The following is a 25231-nucleotide window of genomic DNA, read 5'->3' as shown; positions in this document are numbered from 1 at the left end:
TCATACACGATACCAACTAACGTGTGGGACGTAAGTGTAGGCCCTGCCTTTTGCCAGGTCGCCATTGTCAATAAGAATCTGTTCTTAATGACTTGCCTGGTTAAATAAAATAAAATAAAATAAAAGTACACACTAATCAGGACGTATCTCTCCATATATCCATCCTAGAAACACATACAAAGGCAACACACATTGTTGTTGTTTTTGATCCCAGGGATTGGGACCCTCTGATTATTGGGTTGTCACTTTGCCTCAAGGCCAACCTAAACTAAAGCCCCTAAAGTAGTAAAGTAGACAATAATGTTCCTTTGATCTTTATCTCATTTACATTGCACATCACATCAAAAGACATATAAAGCCAAGCTATCTAGAGCACTGGCCTGGCTGAACCTCTGAAGTCTCTTTCTAACACCTATCTTGTTGGCACGTTGCCTGGAAGTTTTTTTTTATTAGTTCACGAGTGAGGTCATCGTGGAAGCCCCACATTTTGCATACTGCATTACTGCTGCTGTGTTGCTCCGCCTCCAAGAGGAATTGTTTGGGAAAATCACATTTTGTTCCAGCAATCCATCCCTTTTTCAACAAATAATGAGAAAGTTTGTGTTACATCTCCTCTCTACTTTGATGGCTTTATCTGTATTTCTGTCTCCATGAGGTTCTTTGGCTCTTAGTTGGTATCGGTTTCTATTCTTGTAAATATCTACCAGTTTCTGTCAGTTCGATTGTTTTAGTTTGGTATCTATTGGTTTCCTCTCTTTCTGGTCTGTATTAGAGATAGTCTTCTTCTTCTTCTATTTCCTTTTATTTATTTTTTATTATTATTACCTGTGGACATTGATTTAGTCAACATTTGTATTTATTTAAAATAAGTGCACTGCATACAGTGTACAGAGACAGTGCAGAAAAAACATTCGTGTTAAATAAACTTTCATTTGAGTTCAGCAATTTTGTGTCTCATTTGTTATTATTAAATTGTGGCATTTTATCAGATGCAAAAAACAACAACAACGTGATATCGGCATGACGGGATAAAAACCCATATCGATCGACCCCTAGTCTGTATTTCCCAAGACGAGGAGAATGTTTCCTGGTTTTCTGTGAGTCTGTAGGTGAAAGGTCACAGGTCTGTGGAGAGGAAGTCTCACTGCAACAAGAGCCTGTGGGCCCACAGCGCCGGACCATACCCATGTTATTCTGAACAGGCCTCTTCCCTGTGGAAGGCGCTGCTCAGATTTGGGGGGGTGTTAGTCTGCCATTGTTTTTCCTGTGTGGGCTTCAACCTCGCATCTCATGAAGATGATATAACGCCCAGTGCAATTTGATCGTGTCCTGAACCCGAGCAGAGAGTGCACGTTCAAAGCCGTGCCGAAACTATTCAAAACACCAGCGGCCCCGTTAACAGGCCGCGCGGGCCCCTATGTGTGGGAGACTCAGAGCTTAGCTAAATAAACCTCGTCTGGCCCGAGTGGCCCCACTGGTGCCCGGCCCTACGGGGACCAGAGCGCCCCAGTCTCTCACAGGTCACTGGGCGGCGGCCCGGTGCTCCTGACAGCCTCATTTACCCAGAACCCCCCCTCCCCGTGACATCCGCTATAGCAACGTCCCACAAAGTCACACCTCCACTCCTATCACGCAGGATAGGCTACTGTGTTGGCAGGGGGCATTGTTGGTGGGCTCAGCTTGGAACGACAAACGGCGTCTACGGAGGGTTTCGTAGGAGATGTGCTGGTTGGAGCTGATAGTGAGAGATCACTGGTGTTCCCCCGTGGTGGGAGTGGCAGGCTCTGATGGGTTCTTTTACCACCCCCCCCCCCTCTCTCTCTCTTCATTAACGATTCACATTTGCACCTTATGTGCAGATCACCATCACCGCTCGACGTGAGTCCAGGCAGTTCAAAGGCAGCGTTGCTTTGGAAGTTGCTTTGCGAGCCACCCCCGGGAGGCCCGCTGGGCCCCGGCTCGGACACCTGCAGAGTGCTGGGTGCTGAGAGAGCTTGGGTGTGTTTGGATCAGGGAACTGGATTTTCCCTCTGAAGATGAGGGGAAAAAGGTTTACGGCGCGCTCTCCCACGAGAGCATCTCCCGCTCTTTGAAGCTCCTGGTCTTGGTGGCTTGTTCTTATCTCAGGAAAAGATGATGATTTTTTATCTCCTTCCTGTTTCCTCTCTTCTTCTTCCTTTCCGTCCACTCAGGTTTTGCCCTTGTGCCGATCTCTTAGGAGATCTTCTCCGTGCCCTTGCTCCTTTCACTCCATTCCATTCCAACAACCCCCCCCCCTTTCAGAGTATACAGCCAGCCCCTCTTTTCACCAGCACCCCCGCTCTCTCTCTTTCTCTGTTCCCCCTATCTCCTCTATTCTGCCCCTTCCAGCACATGACAGACTGCGTAATTAATGAGCGTCATAAACCTCTCTTTCTATTAGCTAGCCATTAGTAAACCTGGCAAGCCTGTCATTTTGGACAAAAACACACAGCTCCTTCATTTGATCCCCACATCAAAGGGGGAACCCCGCTGCTTTGGGCTGAATACACTAATTGTGTCCTGGTTCTGGATGGGGCTGCAACCCCCGCCGCTTCAAAAAGCAAAGCCAGTGCCGAGTGCAGATAGCAAAAGAGAAGTACAGAAGCAGAAAGTATTGATTATACACACAGGGCTGCATTTGGGAGGTTTTTTTTTTTTAGACGTAGACGGAGAAATAGAGAGGCAAAGTGAAACGTCACTTCCTGCTTCAGCACTGGACCAGAGATTTTCTTCCGCAATTTATTTTCCCCATAGACATTTCGTAAAATGCTTATAAAAAATACTTTTACTTGGTCAAACCAAACGGTTCGGCTATATTTAGAATCGGGAGAGACCATAGAACATTTCACTCAGTCCAGAACTTTAAAAAAAAAACATCGTGAAAATATTTTCTTTAAACCCGCATTAAACTCCTGTTTCTAAATATATCTGTACCGTTTGGTTTGAACAAGTACACGTATTTTTATAAGCATTTTACGGAATGTCTATGGGAAAATAAATGGCGGATGAAAATCTCTGGTACAGTGGTGAAGCAGGAAGTGACGTTCCACATTGGCTCTCTATGAGTCATTCAGCAATGTGCCTGAAGTCCGCACAAGTGTGTGTTTATTTACTACACAGTCACACCATTGATCTATTCAGTTCTACTGTGGACACATTTTGCAAGGGGGGGGGGGGGTGTCAGTGGGCTTAAGGCCACCGCCATTAACAGATAAAAAGGAATTTTTAAGTGGGACGCTTAAAGGTTTCCACCCTTTTACACTACAAGCCAATAACATAAAGTACTGGATCAGCAATCTAATTAAGATAAGTCTTTTAAAGTAAGTCGCATCCGGAAGATTTTTTTTTTTAATTATTTCTCACTTTTGCATATATTATCGTTTCAGCACCACTTTCATTTTGTGCAGCTTTATGTCATGAAGATTTTGCTCATATGACAAAACAACTCATGAGCAAAAATGGGCTCAAAGGAGTTCTTCTTAAATATTTGCTCAAGGAATGTTTACTTTATTGCAAAAAAAGAAAAGGGCAATCTAAAAAAAAAAAAAAAAACTACTGTCAAACTAAAACCACAACCTATCATAACATAAAACTAATTCTTTGGAAGACCATCCTCAGTGCATGTTACAACTGAAAGCAATTTTTTTTAACAGTGTCCTTTGTCCTTGCTCGGTTGTTCCTATAAAATAGTTGGAATCATCCAATATGCGCTCCATATTCTCAATTGTTTTCAGATGAGGCAGTCAGATGTTGGCTAAAAGCAAAATATGACAGAAGATTGTAACACTAAAGCCCCTTTTATTGAATACAAAAATGACAATGTTTGCGTCCTATATATAGTGAGCCTTTAAAAGGGACCCAGAAACGCTGTCCGTTTATGTTGAATTGAAGTTTATTTTATTTTACATTCACATTGAATTTCACTCAGCTTAGCACCTAGCATGTAAAGCGCAAAATCCTACCTCTCCAGAATAATTCTGATCTGAACACGGGTTATTATTGCCATTTCTCAGAGGAAAGCTCTGAGACTGAGGCTTTTTGAACATATGGACCGGCAAACGCACGCCGGGCCGCGTCTCCCCTGCACGCCGGGCCCTCGGCTGACACATGGCACGCTGGGCCGCCACAATGGCCGCCGCGTCCCCGTCGCCGCAGGAATCAACACTGTACTTCAGTCACGATTGTCTTCTGCCCTTTACAACATCCACGCCCCTTTGTTCCCCGAGATAAAGGCAACAGTCACATGTCGGCGCTTTAGGCGCCCGGCAGCTGCTCTCTCCTCTATATGCTGCTTCGTTCGCACCCCCCAACCAACCCACACCACCCACTCCTCTCCGGCACCGTGCAGCAGCCAGCAGCAGCATTCCCTCCGGTGGTGGGCCCTCCAGGCATCAGGCCCCCCTTTAACATTGTTACCAGGACATAAACACAAGACAAACCATTAAGGTCCCCCCCCTGAATCTGGCAGCCTTGAATGCCCCCCATTATGCCTGTTTCCAGGGAGGATGCAGGGTTTTATGGCGGAATGAGCTAGGCTTGACCACCAAGGTAGGAGCTCCCCCCAGCCCCAGGTCAATAAATACCTACATCAATCAGGGCAGGTGTCTAAAGGACTTTGCGCTAATCGTGTGAAGCTAAACCCCACTGCTTTTCCACTATCGAAGAAAACAAAACACCCCCCCCCCCCTCCCCAAGAGGAGACCCATTTCCTCCACTGCACTCAGTGAGTCAACTTTTCTTTTTTAGGTCTGATGTGACGATGTGTCAGGATCAAAACTAGTGCGCATCCCCGTGAGGATCAGGGGGGGTTTGGGTTGGAGGTTTGGGGGTCCATGTCCATGAGATGGAACTCTGGCGTTTACACCCCCCTCGCCACCTCCTCTCTCACAGGCATCAAAGGCGATCGCTCGGAAATGGGGCCCGCAAAGCCATCTCTCTGTTGGGCCTCTTCAAAGGACAGGAAGTGTGTCAGAGGGACACGCAGGCCTTCTTTCCCATCAGCGAATTCAGGCTATAATAACAAGCTCATCTGTGTGTCCGCGGCAGGCCAGTTCAAAGGGGAGCCTGATTCCTCTCGGTACGACATGTGATGATAGGAGTCAGGATGCGGGAAACTGCTGTTTAGCAGGAATGCTCTTGGAGGGCTGCGTCAGGGATACATACGCTCATGTCCCCGAAGAAGTGGGAAATAAGGCCGGATTACATTTTTTTGGGGCTCGACTTCCCTGGAAATCAAGCCAACACCACCTTGGGGTAATCTGTCGCTCTGTGAGTGCAGGACTGTAGCAGACTGCCTGTGCAGGTGCGGTAGTTGCCTGGTAGAGTATAGGCTGATGTCTCAGCAGAAGGTGCGTGGCAGTATAGACTATAGACATCCCACACTGACCTAACCCTCATGAGTGTCTCCTTCTGAATACAGAGTGGGGCAAGAGAGGCCACAGGTGACCAGTAGGAAGGTGTATACGGTCAGACAGAGAGAATTAAATTAGGATGTCCATTGAGGAATCACCAAGTCACAAGCCAAATGTTAATCAAATCTTTCCTTTCAAACAGAATATTGTATTAGTAGGCTAAACCACATTGGCTTGTAGTGAAAGTGGCTAAATTGATTTTCTACCGGCTGCTTTGGTTTGACTCAACTTGGCTGCTCTAGGGAGCATAGCTACATTATTATTGGAGAATGTCCTCCACCTCACTCGGTTGTTTGGTTGGCGGGTTCTTTCAAGATCTCCCCAGTTGAGCCCACTCAGACATTTCTGCCTGGTCGCCCCTTCTCCAGCTGTTCCTCGGGTGACCTCTTTCCCTTGTTCCTTGGGGGTTCCATTTCAGGGCTTGTCGGGTGATGTTTGTGGCAGGTCTTCTGAGGGTGTGTCCAATCCAACTCCACCTTCTCCTTCCAATTTGGAGGTCAACGGGATCCTGGCTTGTTCTTTTCCAGAGGTCCAAATTGCTCACTTTGTTTCTCCACCAGATGTTTAGTATTTTCCTCAGACAGGTGTTAGTGAATGTTTGCACCCTGTTTGTTGTGTGTTTTGTTGTTCTCCATCATGTCTCTGATCCAGACAGCATCATCTGCTTGGAGTTAAAGATGTGTATTTTGGTGGTGATTGAGATGTTTGAGCTCCAGATCTTCCCGAGCATGTTGAACACCCCACGAGCCTTGATACTGCTTTTTATGCCAGCCTCTGTGGTGGTGTCCACAACACCGCTAATGCTTCCACCTCCTCCAGGGCAGTGCTGTGCATGGGGATAGGGTTGCTGGTGTACATCAACTACTTTGGTTTATGCATAAGAAATAGTTATCTTTACTGCACATGTCATTTACTAATGATTTGCTCATCATTTGTTCATGATTAACAAATGTGTATAGAGACAGGTTGGAATATCAAAACTTTGAATGACTTACAACTTAATCATTGACAAATGTATATTGTTTTGTAAATGATTAGTTTGTCATTAACTAATAGCTTATAAATGACTTAGTACTGAACATTGCTATAAAGTGTTACCCACATTTTTTAAACCGGATGCCACTGTGGTGTTTTCATAATATCTACCTCTCTTATCCACTTAGACCTGCACTCTGCTGTGTGCAGTAACTACTACTGGTCACTTTAGCCTGGCTGAACCTTGTCTGAGAGCTACTCTCAGACAGTTGACTGGAGTCGTTCCGTTGTTGGTACAGTCAAATGCCATCGGAGGCAGATTCAAGTGAAAAATGTCAGCCACAAGTCAAGTACAAAGTAAAGCTACCTGCACACTTTTCATTTGCAGAAAATACACATCGGTTTGATGTTATCGTCAGCTCCATGGGCTGTGAGTTTCTTCTAATGGAGCATAGCCTTAAACCCTCAAGTCCTCCACCCGAGATGAGATGGTGTAAATCCTCGGCATGCTGGGGGCACACGGGTGCAGGTAGAGCAAACCAGGCTTGTAAACTTAAACACAGCCTTGACGGGAGAGGCCCATCATTTAAGGGCCATTACCACCAGGCCATGTGGGAGCCATCTACTGAAGCCATGCTATATTTTGTCATTAAAGCAGCCCTTCAACCAGTCAATTTGCTTTTTCAGACATTTTTCTTTTTAAGATTATGTCTCTAACCCTATCTGTACAGATTCAAGTGTGCGGAAATTCCTTTTATATAAGATTATGTCTTAAAATTGAACAAAGACTCCCCTAAGATTTGAATTGGCTGTTTTTAGATTTAAAGAGAAAATCCACCATGAGAAATCAGAAATCACATGAGAAGAGTTTTGCTCTCAAATTAGACATGTACCATTAAAAAAATGGCACATTCTTTTAAAACACGATTGATAACACACATTTAAAACAAATAATGGTACATTTAAAGGTATAGTAGGTCAGATTTGGAAAATTTGAAAGTAAGAGTCTCTAAAGTCCAACTAACAACTTCTTGTGTTGCACTGAGATAGTGAACAGGAGCGCAGACAGTAGCTAGCTAGCCACTGTCCATGTATGCCAAGGTATTTCCAAGTATATTTCTGATATATTTTCTGTATATGTTATCAGAATCAGAATTGCTTTTATTGCCCCAATATGCAAGATTACGAGGAATTTGTCTTAGTGTAAGCGGTCATATCACTATTTTGAGATCAAAAGAAATGATCTAAAAGACAAAATCACAAAATTGCAAGTACAATCCAATATACATATACATTTTATGACTTGACAGTTCTCCATTTGTCAATGGAGCAATACAACTCTATTATAGATAAGTGTCTCTTCGCACTACTCTCAAAAATCATAGAATTTATGTCATTTCTGTTTTAGGGTGGGACTGGGTTTTCAATGTATTCCAACATTTCAAAATTAAAGTTCAATGAAAAAGACCAATGATGTTCACATGTAATCATTCAGTAAATAATATATATTTCCACTGTAAATGAGTGATCTAGATGTGACTGAACACTTGCTAACATGATACGGGTTATTCTACAGAAAGAAGAACAGCTTCAGATTGCAGGTGGTAAAAAACACAATCAAAATACCCTCATAATATTCCTAAAACATCAACTTAAAGTTTGACCTCCACCCTGCAGGTAGGCCTATTTATAAGTGACTTAAATAACCACATGTTTTCCATCATTAGAGGCTGCATAAAGTGATGCCTTTTAAAGCTTTCCGAACCTGTACCGCAGATGTGTCCACAGTCCATCACTGTGATACTTTGTAGCACTGGCTTAGTGACATTACCACTTAAGACAAACACAAACGAACAAACACAAAACCTAAATACCCTATTTTTAGATTTGATATACTATATAATATTCCAAGCCTATAGACAATGAAGATTTGTCATGACCTGACAAAATCTCAATCTGTTTTCAGCTATGTAGGCTATTTGCTCGCTTTCTGTCCCAATTTAATGGTAGCCTGGCTGGGAATTGCATAGTGGCCTCTGTCCCCAACCCCCCCCCCCCCCCCCCCCCCCAAGATTATTTTACATTTGAAGCTTCAAACGAATCTAGGCTGCTTTCATCTGCTGCCTCTGCCCATATAGCTACAGTACAGTCTATGCCTTGGCCCAATAAAACAGGGGTTCCTAAAACTCTATTATGTCAAGGATCCCAAAGACACAAATTGAACCGTGGTCGTGGACCATGTCTGTCTTTTGTCCCCAAGAACCCCATCTGCGAAGGTGGTTATGATTTATTAGATAATAATAAATCATTTAGGGGATAACGTGCTTATATCTCAGGCAGGGGTGGTATATTCTCTCAATTCTCTAAACCCTAAATTATGGAAAACACCCTGACCCTGCATGCATCTAATATAATTTGCCACCAGTACTACACCAGTAGGTGGAACAATGATTGATGACAAGATATTATTACTTGGTCAATGTGATAAATTATTGTAATAGCCAAACTACGCCTCCAACTAAGTTTCTGGTAAAAAAAAAAAAAAATCTTGATCCTTGCTCTCCATTAGGCTATAATGTTTAAAAAAGGATCATGGTCAAATTTGGATTCACTTAGGCTGAGTTATGGTAGGCTTATGAGAGTAGGCCTAGTATAAGGGGCTATCCATAGATATGGGCTATCCCTCATTCATGTGGCTGTTGGACCCCTGGAGGTCCCGACTCTCCAGGCCCCCGTTTTGGGAACCACGGGCAATAAAACACAGTGAGCCTGCTTGCCGGACTCGTCTAATTCTTGGGTGAGGTGTCATTCCTCCTGATCCTTCAGCAGCTCTGAGCTTTGAAGGCAGACGAAGAGGGAAAGCGGAGCTCCGTCAAGCCAGACAGAGATAACCAACATAACACCGGAAGTGAGGCGATTTTGTCTTCAGAATAAAAGTGTGGAATGTGTAGCTTCAAGTAGGCTAGTAGGGTGCAGTGGTGCGCAGATATTGGAGCTCCAGCCTCCAGTTATAATGACCTTTTGGCACAGTTGTGCCACTGCTGCAGGCTTTTTAAAGATAGTAATGTTAAGCATCCTTCCGGAGTTCAGAGTTATCTGGAATATGTTCTGTAATTAAGTTCTTTTGATGTGGAATTGATGCTGTGAAAATTTGTTTTTCAGAAAGATTTTATGGATTGATTGATTGATTGATTGATTGATTGATTGATTGATAGATTGATTATTTCTCTCCTTTTTTTTTTTTTACTTTGTATTTATTACATGAAAGGTATGAGTTTTATTTTGAAAGATGTGGGAGGAAGTCGCCTATCTCCTTCTGGCCGGCTTGACGCTGGTGGGAATCTGGATCAAACAGACTCGTTTGGCTCTCCAGCCGTCGGACGTAGGCTACTGAGCGCAGTCTGCTCTCTTTCTCCACGGACGCGCGCCTCTGTCTGGATATCGCTGCTCTTTTTTCCTTTGGGATTATATTCATCTGATGCTTTTCAAGTCCAACTCGATGCATAGAAATGGGTAAACTGCACTCGAAACATGGTAAGCTTTCTCATTCCCGTGAGAAATCACGGCTGTAGTTGTCCTATGCGCTCTGGCACTAGTCTGCGATACTTTCGAGTAACACTATTCATTGTGTTCTCTCTCTCTCTCTCAAGCTGCTATTTGTAAACCGAGGGAGAGTCCAGAAGGTAAGCACGATAACACATTTATTATCATCGCATAGATAGCCTATAATACAGCATAGTATTATTTTCTGAGAATATTATTTGGACAGTTTGGGAACAGCAGTGCAGTTTTCAGAGTCTATGCGCCATTACGCGGGGCAGCGTCCGACTCTTTGGAGATATATTGCTATAGAAAACATGAGTGGAGGGCGAGAAACTAGCTGTAGTTATGAGTTATAATGACGCGCGTCTTTGTTTCAGGTGACAGTTTTGTAGTCAATGCCTGTTTGGCGAGGAAGGGGATCGACGACTGGCTGGTGAAACAGAAATACTATTGCACGGGCTCTCGCCTGGAGCAACAGGGCTGTCACCACAAGAACAACTGCGGCTTGACTACACGGGTGAGTAGCCTGCTACTACCACGCTATTCAAGGAATCAAGTGTGGACTGTGGAGTGACCACTCAATGTTTACTAATACTATTATAACAGTGTATTACTTATTGTTATTACACTGTATTAATTATTGGTTGTCAAATTACTGCCCTGTGAACGTTTACCTAGTAGCAGGTAGGTGGTTGACGGCACTTTTATTTTGAAAACTTAGTTAAGATTCACTTGAATAGCAACAGTAGGTACAAACGTGGAATCTGACAAATCAAGTAGAAGACAGAGCAATACAGAAAAACAGTCTCAAATTATAAAGTGCAAAGTAAAAAGGCCTTTATAAAGTCCTGATTTGTGGGGGCTTTCGGATTTCGCTGAAAATGTGGATGGCAGTTGGAAATAAACTGTCCCTGTGTCGAGAGGTCCTGGTACTGCCAGACATCAGTCAGAGAGGGCCTTAAAAAGTTTATGACCTGGGTGGGAGGGGTCGACCATGATTTTCAAACACCGCTTTAGCGTCCTGGCAGTGTGTACAGTAGGTCGTGAAGGGATGGCAGGCTGCATCCTACCACCTTTTCACTTTCACCTTTTCACTGCTGCAGCAGTCTGGAGACTGCAGGCAGCAGCAGCGTACCAGACGGTGATGGAGGAAGTGAGGATGGACTCACCGGTGGAGGTGTAGAAAAGTGAAAAGGCTTCCCACCTTGTAGTTTTGCATTGCATTTCGTAGGCCAACTTTTTGGGGAGTTTTCACCCATTTGCCATATCGCCCATACATAACCAAGATACACAATGCCTTTATCGTCACTCTCCGTGTAGTATACACAGTGAGCTAACAGCCGTCCAGTTAGTAGTAATCCATAGTTGCTTGAAACGTCATTTTCGTAGTAAATCCACACACCGAGAACTAAACAAAGATGAATTCAAGTTACTTCCTTGTTTGCCTGTACACCGACGCATGCGCTGTACACATCTTCTGTACAAATCTTCAGTAGTGTTTTTGTGCCAACCACATTGTGAGTTACAATGATGTTGATGATTTCATACTGGAAGCATGAGATGTTTGCCCATCAGTGAGGTCAGTACCCACCACCACCACCACCACCATTAGATCTTTTACAAATTGACTGAAGAAGAAGTGGGCTCTCTTGAGCTGGACACAAAAATAGCCTATATTTGCTTGGTTGCAATACCTTTCCATTTCTGTTTGGACAATGAACCCATGTCTTCAAACACTCCGGCGTGCTTTGGGAGATGTGTCTCAACTGCTCAACTTAGGAACAAACGTTGGTATCTATCAGCCTGTGTGCGGATCAAAGTGTTTTTCTAGGTAGATTAAGCCTGAGTTGAAAGCAGTGCAGGCTGACAGTCTGGTGGCAGGGGTGCATTGTAAAGGCTGGGGAGAAGCGTTGGAGGTCATGGCTGTTTTGTGTTTGGGCATGGCTGTGTAAACAAAGTGCTGTTGTATTTTGGCATGGCTGTGTAAACAAAGTGCTGTTGTAGTTTGGCATGGCTGTGTAAACAAAGTGCTGTTGTAGTTTGGCATGGCTGTAAAGTGTAAACACAGTGCTGTTGTATTTTGGCATGGCTGTAAAGTGTAAACACAGAGCTGTTGTATTTTGGCATGGCTGTAAAGTGTAAACACAGTGCTGTTGTATTTTGGCATGGCTGTAAACACAGAGCTGTTGTATTTTGGCATGGCTGTAAAGTGTAAACACAGTGCTGTTGTATTTTGGCATGGCTGTAAACACAGTGCTGTTGTATTTTGGCATGGCTGTAAAGTGTAAACACAGTGCTGTTGTATTTTGGCATGGCTGTAAACACAGTGCTGTTGTATTTTGGCATGGCTGTAAACACAGTGCTGTTGTTGTCAAGTGAACAAATCCTTTGGAATCGCTTCAGATGAGACTTAAGCCTCTTTGGTTAGCGTCGACGATGCTTTCCACAAAGGCAGCATGTTAGAGGAATGGGAGTCCATCAAAAAAAAATACACCAATAAACGTAATTCCTCCACCCACGACCAAGACACTTTGAACAGAAAAGTGTATTTCATTTTGAACACATTATAGAGAATTCTGTTTTATCCTGATATAAAAGGAAGTGGGTTCTGCGATTTTGGTCACAATGTCATAGACATTTTGACACCATCGTCTATGACATCGTCAGTGACATCATCGTCTATGACATCATCAGTGATGTCACTCGAGCAATTGTGGTTTTTTGGTTACACACACTCGAGCAAATTGTGACATCACTGATGATGTCATAATGTCTATAACATGCTGCGGGCGAGCCTAGGAACCCAGCGCCTGTAGCGCATGAGATGCCTAGTATTATACAAGGCCACTTTGAGCACAAGCCGTGGTTTCTTTTCAAATACGTGGCAACTCCTTTTGTCGCACATCATTTTGAGAAACAAGGGTCCTGTTACTGTAGGTGTAATAAGCAGTCCATGATATTTTCCTGTCTCTTGCCCTCTCATTTGCTTCTCATCATGACAGAAACTGGCACGCAGCAGCAGTTCTCGTGTAAAGGTCAAATTATGTCGCGCAATTAAACTGATTATCAAGGATACGTATGACGTGCTGCTGGTGAGGAAGCAAGCTTCAAACTCGAGGAAGCGACAATCAGCTTTGAGCGGGGCGACTGAAATATCTCCTAATCACAGTCCAAGCTGGGGGTCTAAAGTCCGCCATTGTTTTTGTCTTACGCTGCGACGGTACTCTTGATGCCGTCGCTGCTTCTCTGCCTGGAGGCCCCCAGTGGGTCCGCGATGGGAAACGCCCCGGGGGCCCTTTTTACGAGCGGGCCGGCTGGAGGGGACGTACGTGCGAGCGATGGGAGTGTGGCACGCCACGGAGCGTGGTGAGGGGTCGGCGCTGGGCTTTTTCCATGTTGCACGCACATGGTGCCAAAGTCGCTAAGCCTGACATGTGCCCAGCGCTCCAATAAACATCTTCATATTGTAACCGGAGCCGCCCGCGCTCGCTGCAGGCACGTTCTGTCTGTCTGTGGAGGGGCATTATGAGGAAGATCTGATGAAGAAGCCATGTGATTGTTTTCTACAGAATGCTGCTGCTGCTGCAGAAAAGCCACACAACTGATATTTGACTATTTCTTCTCTCTCACACTGCTGCACATAGAGACACTGCGGAGCGCGTCATCATTCAGAAAGCACGCCTAAAACGGGGGGAAACAGAAACCCCCCCCCTCCAATCCTGGCGTTCTCCTATGTCGCGTGTTGCACACAAAGATCATATATACAGAAGATGAACACTCCAACTTACTTCCTTGACAGCTAGATCCACATTTTTCTTCTCGCCAATTCTCAATGGCTTCCTTGTTTTGTTCGGGCGTACAAAAAAACTAACTGGCGATTTTTTTTACATTAAAGGAACACTCTGCCCATTTTCAACCAGCTTTGTATCATTAGAACATCAGTAGTATATCAGAAAAGTGTAAACTGTTTTGAAGTCTGTCATTTAATTTGACAGTTATTGAGTGTTAAAGTGTGGACCAGTGACATCACTGGTCCACACTAACTCAAATTAATAACTCATTAACTCAAATCAACTCTCAATAACTGTCAAACTAGATGAATGATGAATAGTTTGACAGTTATTGAGAGTTGATTTGAGTTAATGAGTTATTAATTTGAGTTAGTGTGGACCAGTGATGTCACTGGTCCACACTTTAACACTCAATAACTGTCAAATTAAATGACAGACTTCAAAACAGTTTACAGTTTTCTGATATACTACTGATGTTCTAATGATACAAAGCTGGTTGAAAATGGGCAGAGTGTTCCTTTAAGTCTGCGCAGCCCACCACACAACAGCTTTTGGCTACATTTAATTCAAGGAAAATGACGCTGGTGTATGGAAGTGAACAGAGAGCTTTCCACCGTGATGGGCATCCGTGTGAAAACATGAAGTCTCTTTGTTTCTGGAAATGGTGTATGATGTTTTCATCTCCCAGATGGTGTGAAGTGAGAGTTGGCACCGGGATGGAGAAGGAACCCCCTGCTGAAAGAGTTGGATGTTTTTGAAACAATTTGGACTTGGAGTTCTGTTTGTATAAATAATTCAAGTCTGCGTGTCTCATGGCATTTATAGCTCAGAGGGGAACATTAATAAAAGAAGAAAGGTGTTTCCCGACATCAATATTTATTTGGATGCTTTCCCCTTCTGTTTTTGCGTTGAAAAAGTCGATCCAAATTCTTGAAGATTCAATTTAGAAGTTTGTTTTTGCTTGTTCTTTTGGCATCAAGTCATTGATCATAAATAGGCTATATCCAGTCATATAGAGGTTAGGCTGGTAGGTAGGGACAATGCTTAGAGAAGGTAAGACAGAGTGTTATTTTAATATATTGCAGTGTTAATGGTCAGTTGTTATTTGTCGTCTGTAAATGATATCCACCATTTGACAAATGGTGACTCTTAAAAGTGATTGCTGATGAAGTTCTTCACCAAACTAAGAAGAAGCAGACTTTCGCTTACAAAATCTGTTTGGGGATGAAATCAACCTCATTCCTAAAATCTTCAAATTCCCCCCAAAATGTGTTTCATAATGAAACGCATATCTCAAACCAAAATAAGATAAAAAAAAAAACAGATTCAAACCTGCGAGAGAATGCAAGTCAACCCTCCTAGTCTTGAAAGCTGTCTGTGTTGTATAGGATACCTGGTGAGATAGTTATTTATAGCCGTTGTTCTTATAGGTCCCCCCTCCCAGCTGAACTGGGGTCCAGGAGAATGTGGGTCGGGTGTCAACAGTGGGGTGTCCGGGCCTGGAATTCTTTTGATCTGATCTTTTCAAACCGTATTCCTGAAATCCTGTTTCTCGTACAAACAATGGCGGCTTTATGCAATATAATGTTGTTTTCTAGCGCTGCTCACGTTAGCAGCTTGACAGAAGTAAATGGCTTTACTTTGAAGTCATTTGGTGAGGAGAGAAGAAGAGACGACCGACACAAAGTATAAACGTGACAGATGAATGATGCTTGCATGCTGTTTCTACCTATTGGTTCGTTGCGTGGTCCAAGTCGGCACTTTAGCTTGACAGTGAGTGGTATGGATAGTGAGTGGTATGGACAGTGAGTGGTATGGACAGTGAGTGGTATGGACAGTGAGTGGTATGGATAGTGAGTGGTATGGACAGTGAGTGGTATGGACAGTGAGTGGTATGGACAGTGAGTGGTACAGTATGGACAGTGAGTGGTATGGACAGTGAGTGGTATGGATAGTGAGTGGTATGGACAGGTGGATCTCTCCCCTGTGTACAGCTACAGCATGGTGTCCACACCCACCCTTTGAACTCCGTACGTCATGTGTAACCCTGTAGAATTATGTCGCCTTCACAGACATCGAGAGGGATGAAGATTTTCACAACGTATGACTTGGAAGTTCCAATTTTCGGCTCGCTAGATTGTTCCAACTCAATAAAATCGCTCACTAAGTCATTCCGAGTTGGGATTCACATTCACTAGAAAATGTTGAGACTTTAAATACTATGGCTTTTCTTCATCTCATTCAGCATGTTTGTAGTGTATCGAGAGTCACTTCAAAAAAAGATTTCATTTTGATGATTTGTTGAAGCATTTCTTCCCTACAAAGTTCCCTCTTTCAGTTCTTTAAAATTCCCCTCCCCCTATCCTGCTTCTCCCCTCTGTCTCGCCCCTTCCCCTCATTTCTCCCCTCCTAGTCTGCATCTGTTTCTTGCGTTTACCCTGTGGTCCTGTGTTGGTGCGTTTACCCTGTGGCCCTGTGTCGGTGCGTTTACCCTGTGGTCCTGTGTTGGTGCGTTTACACTGTGGCCCTGTCTCGGTGCATTTACCCTGTGGTCCTGTGTTGGTGCGTTTACCCTGTGTTGGTGCGTTTACCCTGTGGCCCTGTGTTGGTGCGTTTACCCTGTGTTGGTGCGTTTACCCTGTGGTCCTGTGTTGGTGCGTTTACACTGTGGCCCTGTCTCGGTGCATTTACCCTGTGGTCCTGTGTTGGTGCGTTTACCCTGTGTTGGTGCGTTTACCCTGTGGTCCTGTGTTGGTGCGTTTACCCTGTGGTCCTGTGTTGGTGCGTTTACCCTGTGTTGGTGCGTTTACCCTGTGGCCCTGTGTTGGTGCGTTTACCCTGTGGCCCTGTGTTGGTGCGTTTACCCTGTGGTCCTGTGTTGGTGCGTTTACCCTGTGGTCCTGTGTTGGTGCGTTTACCCTGTGGTCCTGTGTTGGTGCGTTTACCCTGTGTTGGTGCGTTTACCCTGTGTTGGTGCATTTACCCTGTGGTCCTGTGTTGGTGCGTTTACCCTGTGGTCCTGTGTTGGTGCGTTTACCCTGTGTTGGTGCGTTTACCCTGTGGCCCTGTGTTGGTGCGTTTACCCTGTGGCCCTGTGTTGGTTGTGGCTGATGAAGTGGGCCATGCAGGGAGGTGTTTGTAGTGACATTGATGGCTCCTCCTCCGCTGTGAAGCCCTACCCCCCCCCCCACTTCTCCCTCTGCTCTCACGATTCCAAAGCATTTCTTTCCTTCCATCCAGTCCCATACGAAACCAAAGGTACGTGTGATGACAGAACGCAACTCAAGAGCGAATCACAGTGGAACCTCTGCCCCCCAACCGCCCTGTTTCACAGTCGGTTGCCAGCTCTCTGATTTTTATTTTTCTCTCTCGTTGCGAGTAGAAAGGTTTTATTTTATTTCATGGACGTCAGCCTAAAGCTTTTAAACTCATTCCCCCAGAATCCCCCCCCCCAGCCTCCGAGTCTGATAAAAGGCAGGTTTGCCGGCGCCCCCTTCTTTCTTTTTCAGGCGTCTGCTGCCGTGGTGCTTTTTCTCTCTGCTTGTCGTCGCTTTCACAAAGCGAGGGCCCGTGTCTCTATAGGAGCCTGAAAGCACCTTTCAAAACGCAGCCTCCTCCTCTTCCTCGCTCTCCTTCTCTGCATCGTCTTCTTCTTCTGCTTGTGCGTGTTCTTTTTCTTCTTCTGGTGCTGTGCTGTGCTGTGCTGCGCGTCCTGTGCCCCCTCTCTCTCTCTCTCCCACCGGACCCGACCCCCTCTGCGCTCCCGAGGGACCATAGCAGGCCCTGTTGTTGCTCTTTGAAGAGGCTGCGAGAGAAGTTTGGAGCCACGCTCTAAAGAGAAGAAAAGGCCGGTCTGGCCTTTGGGGAGGGAGGGTGGTGGTGGAGGGGGGCAGCACCTGGCTATAGAAGCCCTCTGTGATATGTTTTTTCCCATGAGAAGATAGGGAGAGGAAGTAATGGCGCTGACGTCAACGTCGCTGGGGGGGGGACTGGGAGATTCAAGGAGGTGCAGGTGGCTTTTAATGTCACATCCGGCATCGTATGTCACGTTGATCACTCCCCGGAGCTGGAGGAGGTTCTCCCGCGTGACAAAGCAAACCTCTGGTTTGTTGTGAATGAATGGTGGTGCCTTCTGGAAAAGCGCTGCTGTGGTAATGGTATATAGAATCCGGTAAGACATTTGATCAGGTTCTTCCCCTTTTGCTTTTGTTGTGAATCTTTTTAAAAAACCACATCGTCTCTCCTCACCAGCACTCACTATGTATTTCACTCTGGCCTTTATACAAAAGTGAGTAAAAACGCTCGTCTAAGTCACGGCAGATACAAGCCCTGGGCACACTCATCGATATTAAGGCGTATCTCGTTTGTCTAAAGTGACCTTATCCACCATGAACATATTTAGAAGAGAAAGGGGGGTTTGGGACAGTCACAGAGTAAGGTGAGTGTGTGTCTGAGCTTACTTGTTAGCCGGTCGCGGCGCTAGCTTCTCTGGCATCGCGGCAACCGCTCGTCTCCGGCCAGCCCGTTCCTCGTGGATACACCGGTATAGAGAGGCAAAGTGGAACGTCACTTCCTGCTTCAGCACTGTACCAGAGATTTTCATCCGCCATTTATTTTCCCATAGACATTCCGTAAAATGCTTATAAAATAGTTGTACTTCGTCGAACCAAACGGTTCAGCTAACGCTATAATCGGGAGAGACCATAGAACATTTCACTCGGACCAAAACTTAAAAAAAAAAACATTGAAAAAATATTTTCTTTAAACCCGCATTTTTTTAAAGTTTTGGTCCCAGTGAAATGTTATGCGATCTCTCCTGTACCGTTTGGTTTGAACCAGTAAAACGATTTTTATAAGCATTTTACGAAATGTGTATGGGAAAATAAATGGCGGACGAAAATCTCTGGTACAGTGCTGAAGCAGGAAGTAGGCGGTCACCTTGCCTCTCTATTCCTCTCCGGTCTCCGTTGGGAACTTCAGTGACATCCAAGATGCAGACAAAAAACTCCAAATAAAGTGGGTATGGGGGGGGCGTTGGCCGTGGGGGTGGAGTGGGTATGGGGGGGGGGGGGGGGTTGGCCGTGGGGGTGGAGCGGGTATGGGGGCGTTGGCCGTGGGGGTGGAGTGGGTATGGGGGGGGTTGGCCGTGGGGGTGGAGCGGGTATGGGGGCGTTGGCCGTGGGGGTGGAGTGGTGCCTGTGTGTGTACGTGTAAATCCGTGTGTGTGCGTTTGCGTGTCGGGGTGGAATGCGCCGTCCGGATGCGCTCCACAGATCAAAGGCGTCTGCGGGAATGTGCTCTGAATCCCGGGTGGATTAGCAGCTGAGATCTCGCCTTTGTTTCCCCAAATATCTGCTGGCTGCTGTGGAGCGACGGAGGAGAGCCGCTGCTCATTTCAAAGTGTCTCTCTTCTCTCGCAGCGCTTTTGATAGTATACGTTTACAACGCTGGAGTGTTTGCTCCACGCTTCACACACTTTTTTCGGGCGGCATTCATTTGAAAATACTTAATTAACAGTTGGATCCTGAAGATGTACGTCCACAGAAGTTTCGTCTCCCCCCTTCTTTGCCTTTGTTTTGAAACCGGGGTTCAAGCCTCTGCTTGCAGCTGATGAGCCTGGTGTGCATATTAATTACTGTATCTGTGAGAGCCTAATTAGCGGATAATCCGTCTAAATATAGAGTTAATTTAACTGACATCATCGTCACGCCGAGACGCTTGTTTGATGTATGTTTACATGCTAATGTGGTGGAAAGTGTAAGGAAAGTATTCCTAGCTTGTCTGTGCTTTCCCCTTCTGGCGTACTACTGAAGTCGCTGAGCCTTCAGGGAGAACAATAACGTGAGGGATATTGTCTCTTAGAGATTATACAACAGCTAGTTTCATACAGCCAATCAAGGACACAGTCCACAACCATGCTGATAATAATACCCATAAAGCATTGCCAGTCATACTTAATTGGTTGCCATGCCAACCCTTGTGGCAACCAAGAAGTTAATTATCATCAACTTTGTTGTTCCTTCTTAGAAATGTAGCCTAATGCTACACTTAAGGAAACGTCTGTCATCATTACACATTCATTGATAACTGTAAAATTGCATAAAAGTCACAGTACCCTTGGGAACGTTCTTTATGGTGATTATTACTACTTTGGGTGCTGGTGGTACTCGACTGCGCCTCAAACCTACTGCATCACCGCTGTGCATATAGTGTAGAGAGCTAACTTGTTACTGCTATTCACGAGTTTCCTGGTGAGACCGTGGGCGCTTCCATGACACTCTCCCTCCCTCCCTGCTTCCAGCTGCCGGTTGCCTGTTTCCGCCCAGGACCGTTCATAGCGAAAGAGACTGCAAATAATCATAATAATTGGTGTGACTTTGTACCTACCTATGTCTTGTAATGGAGCCCCCAGCACAATAATTTCACACGTGCATAATTGTACAACGGAGTGACAATATCTTGAATCTTGAAAGAGAGAGACCGCTAAAGCTCCGTTCGATGACCAAATAATAAGAGTTCCGGTTTGGACGTTTAGCCTTCAAAATAATAATATGCAACCACATACTATTTTTAGCAATTTCGGCTAAAATAAGCCCATACAGTACCAGTGACATTGACATTCACCTCGTTTTTGTAAAATATCGCCGCTATGCAACCACACAACGTTACTATTTTTTGCCATTTCAGATAAAATAAGCCATACGTTCCCACGCTTTGACAGCGGCGCGTACCTCCTTGCTAGTGAAAACATTTTAAACAGGAAGTCGACAACCGGCTACCGCCGCTGAGAATCATGGGAAACGTAAGTCCAGGAAAAAGGTGAATAATATGCAAGTGTGTGGAAGTGATCAGTAATTCATGATGGTGCTACTCCATGATGACGATGACATAACTATAGGCTATTCATATGGCAGTGAGGGTTGCAATTGATTCGACGTCTGTGTGAGAGTTGTGTCGAGAACCTCTGGAAGTCCAAACTTCCAGCTTCTCCTCCCAGACAGGGGGAGGTGGCAGCCAGGGGGAGAGACGACTGTGGATGGCTGGAGCTCCTGCAGTGAAACCGGGCCTCCTATGAGCCTTCCAATGGGAAGCCCGTTTTTAATCAGCCACTTAAAAGGCTGTGCTGAAGTGGGTGTTTAAGTGTTTAAACCCTGAATGATTGTGTCTTGTTTGTTTATCAGGTTTCCCCCCGCGGGGCTGCATGCGCTCTGCTGGCCTGTGCAGTTATAAGTGCTGAATAATTTGACTGAGCACTCAAAGTGGCTCTCGTAAATAGGACGATCAACAACATCTGCATAAAACGGCTATCAAGCGCCTCATGAGACTGCAGACGTGTGCACGCGCATGCATACACACACACACACAGGCGCGCGCGCGCACGCACGCACGCACGCGCACACACACACACACACACACACACACACACACACACACACACACACACAGGCATGCGCACACACACACACACACTACCCATTTGTTGACTTGACTATGTGGATCTGTTTATCACGACTAACAGACACCGAGTCCCAGCACGGTTCTCTTCCAGTCCATTTCTCTTTGTTTTTCCTAAGCACAGTGGAGTGGACACGGGGAAGCACCAGTGATGGGCTCCACAGCTTGCATCAACTCTGCTATAGAGAGCCAAAGTGAAACATCACTTCCTGCTTCAGCACTGTACCAGAGATTTTCATCCGCCATTTCTTTTCACGTAGACATTTCGTAAAATGCGTATATAAAATAGTTGTACTTCGTCGACCCAAACGGTTCAGCTAACGCTATAATCGGCAGAGACCATAGAACATTTCACTCGGACCAAAAACTTAAAAAAACAACATCGAAAAAGTATTTTCTTTAAACCTGCATTTTCTTAACGTTTTGGTCCCAGTGAAATGTTATGCGATCTCTCCTGTTTCTAAATATATCTGTACCGTTTGGTTTGAACCAGTAAAACTATTTTTATACGCATTTTATGAAATGTGTATGGGAAAATAAACGGCGGATGAAAATCTCTGGTACAGTGCTGAAGCAGGAAGTAGGCGGTCACTTTGCCTCTCTATTGTATTTATCCTCCTATAGTGTTTGAGTGCTCTGGTGACCCTAAGGCCACCTGAGCTAGAGGGAATGAAGGAAGCGTCTTTAGGTAAACAGAGCTTTGGAGAGCATTGTGCTCTCCTCCAGACCACAGGGTTCCAGGGCTTCTTCAGGTCTTCCCGTGGCGCCGGCGACGACGGAGGAGGTCTGGATTGTCTGTTAGGGGATGTTTTGGGTTAGAGGGAAAGCTAAGCTGAGGAGCGGCCGTGCTGAAAGGAAGGCTGTCCTCCTCCCCCCTGGTGTGTTTACGCTCCACAGGTGCCGAGAGAGGAGCTCACCCTGCACACTGTCAGTGAAGCAGGTCAGACCTGTGCTCCCCAAAGCGCCATTTGCCCTGCCTGTTAACCACCTTCCCCCCCGCCATTACTCATGTTGGAACCAACAGTAACCCTGAAAGGAAGAGTACTTCACCAGATTGGACCGAGTGCTTCTTCAGTCTGTAGGGACCTGCAAAAGTAACTACCTGCTACCCTAATCTTTCAAGACAGACTTTCGACTTGGATCGAAGAATACGGGTTAGAATCCGACCCGCGGTCCTTTGCCGCATGTCATTATGTCGGCCACACTTTTGGGGAGTTGCGTGCCGCCTACTACGCCGGCAGGCTCGCCGGCCACGGCGTAGCCCTACGGCTTTCACGTCCGAGTATAAATGACGCTTTTGTGTGTGTGTGTGTGTATCGGTGTGTGGTCACAATGTAGTCCTGTGTTTACAGCATCCCTGGCCCTGCCTAGCTACTTGCTAGCATGCACATCTTTTTGTCGTAACAACTAAATAGTGTTATGGCCTCAAATGAATCCAGTCCCACTTAGTCACCTTCTCTAACGTCCCTACCTAAGCCCTTCCTCTGCGGTTCACTTATAGGAGGTATACATGTTGTTCCAGTGCATTGTGTCATTTAGCTCCTCGTTCTAAGCGATCTGCCTTCAATTTTACCATTCTGCCGTATTTTTGCTGCTTCGGCTCTGGAGCTGAATGGATTTGGAAAAGAAAGACATGCGCTGCTGCCTGAGGGGATTTGGAAGCAGAACAAACGGTCTGCGCTGATTTGTGTTTGACGCTTCAAAGCCGAGCCGCCTATATGCCGACGACCCGATGCTTTCTCTTGTGCGATCGTCGAGCCACCGTACACGTTCTTGTAGAAGCTTGTGACATCAATAAGAACGGGCGTGCTCATTGGCTACATTTAGGGCTCGAGATTAAATTGAGGGAACGGGGGATTTGTCTTGGCTCGTCTCGTTTTAAATCTTGTTTCCTGGTTTTCTTTGGTCAGATTTAGCACCAGCTGTTTACTCTGTGTGTGTGCGTGTGTGTGCGCGCGCGCATGTGTGTGTGTGTGTGTGTGTGTGTGGTTGACTGTTCGTGTGTGTGTGTGTGTGTGTGTGTGTGTGTGTGTGTGTGTGTGTGTGGTTGTGTGTGTGTGTGTACACGGGCAGTGGAATTTGTCAGCAGTGGGCGAGTGAGCAACCTACTCACTGCAAGTTCATTATGGTGAGCAGCGAGTGACACAAGCCACTAATTCCAGTCGAGCTATGAATAGAAGCATGCATCTGGCACCAGACTGCTTGTATACAGTAGATGAAGTGTCTATTTCTGACGCCATGTTTACGCGCTAAAGTCGAAAAGTTTGTCTGTAATTACGGAGATTCTAAGTCCACAGTTAAAAGGTCAGATGTGAGGGATGTTTAAAAGGTAGTGGCTTGTGGTGGGCAGGATGTCTGCACGTGTGTGTGTGCGCACGCATGTGTGTGTGTGTGTGTGTGTCTGTGTGTGTGTGTCTGAGAGAGAGAGAGAGAGAGAGAGAGAGTGGGCAGAGATGAAGAGCGGCCACCTTGGTGTTGAGGTCACAGCTGTAGAGAAAAAATGGTCGCCCTTGCACACGTCTGCGATTTTCCAAACTACCACCTAGTTTGGAAAATCTGTCAGCGGCAATGACAAGGTCTAGCAAAATGGCTTTGAAGAAGAAAGAAGATGAGACTCCTGGCTGGCGTGGTTAGTGGTTAGCATGTACGTGACTGACTACAGTTGGGCTTTTTGAGATCGGATTATAAAGGTCAAGAGTTTTTTTTTATGACATCTGCGTGTCCACACTTGGCTTAAAAATGTCCATTATGTGTCTGACCCCGGCTATATTTAAATCTGTGTCCACATTGCTTTTCCCCCACTCATCCTCCTTCCCATCTCTCGTTTGTATCGTGTGGCTGGACTGCATCCAGACTGTGTAGAATTCCATTCACAATGCAAACCTGATGTCTTCCAAATCTGGTTTGGTAGATCATATATACAGGGTTCTGCCAAGGTGCTTGAAGTGAGTAGGTGTTTTGATGTATGTATGTATGTATGTATGTATGTATGATGTGTATGCGTACACGTGTGGCCCCCAGGAAGACTTTCATGATGGCCATGTCATCAGCTAATGGGGACAAATAAACAAATAAAAGTGCTTGGATTTTGAGAGAAAAAAATTCAAGGCCTGGAATACCTTGAAAAGAGCCACTTTTTTTAAACGAGGCGCTTAAAAGTCATTGAATTTCACATGAACTACATAACGCTGTCTGTCAGTGACGGTCTATTTTGACCAAAGTTGGTATTAAAAAGACAAAAGGCGCTTACTGAGGTATGAGCATCTGTTCAAAGTCAATGCAATCTTTAGACAAATATTTTCCCGACCCATTCACACGATAGTAGAATTAACTTGACACAATCTGTGATATAATGTCAATTTGACACCCCCTTTGGGGCAAATTTACATTTGAAAGTGAATTCTTTGCTTTGCGTGAAGTCCTTCAAAATGAAAAAAAAGAGTAATTGTAAAAAAGTACTTGTAATGTTTTTTTGTAATGTCTGTATGAACCCTGTATATACAGTAGCAATGTGAGCAAAAGCCAACGATTTGTGCATTCTGACTACTCACGTTACGTTTTGTGTCTTAGCTTGATCCACTGATCAAAATCACACTGAAAAGGCAAGTGTAACGGATGAGGATCGTTCAAGAACGAGTCATCTGAAATATAACAAACAAACAAACAAACACACACACAAACATCGTGGTTATTAAAGTTTAGCTAAAAAAAAAGGAAAATTTTAGATCATCGTTTTTTTAAACTGATTGATAAAAATCAAGGAACAGTTCTCCTGGCCATTGCCAGGAGAAGTAGGCTGAAGCTCCAGAGGTGTTTCTTCCCAGTTGGATGTGGTGAGAGCTTTTAAGCGGCCGTCACTTTCTGGTTGCCCTCGAGGTAGACTTCTCCACTAAACCCTGGTTCCTCCCACGCTCTGCAGCACTTGAGACTGGCGTCTGAAGCCACCCAGACGACTCACGCACTGTCTCTCTCTCTCCCCTAAAGATACTTTAACTAATGACTTAGAGCCTCGACACACAGTGTGGCACACCCACT

General features: G+C 45.3%; 1 protein-coding gene across 1 annotated transcript in view; it reads left to right on the top strand.

Annotated features, from left to right (window-relative positions):
* Positions 1-9916: 9916 nt before the first annotated feature.
* The window catches only part of nkd1 (NKD inhibitor of WNT signaling pathway 1), a gene marked incomplete at both ends in the record, with an annotated part of 54472 nt that continues 39157 nt past the window's right edge, over positions 9917-25231 (top strand). The window contains 3 exons of the mRNA XM_083662104.1: positions 9917-9941; positions 10058-10090; positions 10328-10467. Coding sequence (XP_083518230.1) covers positions 9917-9941; positions 10058-10090; positions 10328-10467 — 198 coding nt within the window. The remainder of the gene's footprint in view (positions 9942-10057; positions 10091-10327; positions 10468-25231) is intronic.

This window comes from Poromitra crassiceps, assembly GCF_964638095.1.
Source record: "Poromitra crassiceps genome assembly, chromosome: 28".
NCBI lineage: Eukaryota > Metazoa > Chordata > Actinopteri > Beryciformes > Melamphaidae > Poromitra > Poromitra crassiceps.
This window is presented reverse-complemented; position numbering and strand designations above follow the sequence as displayed.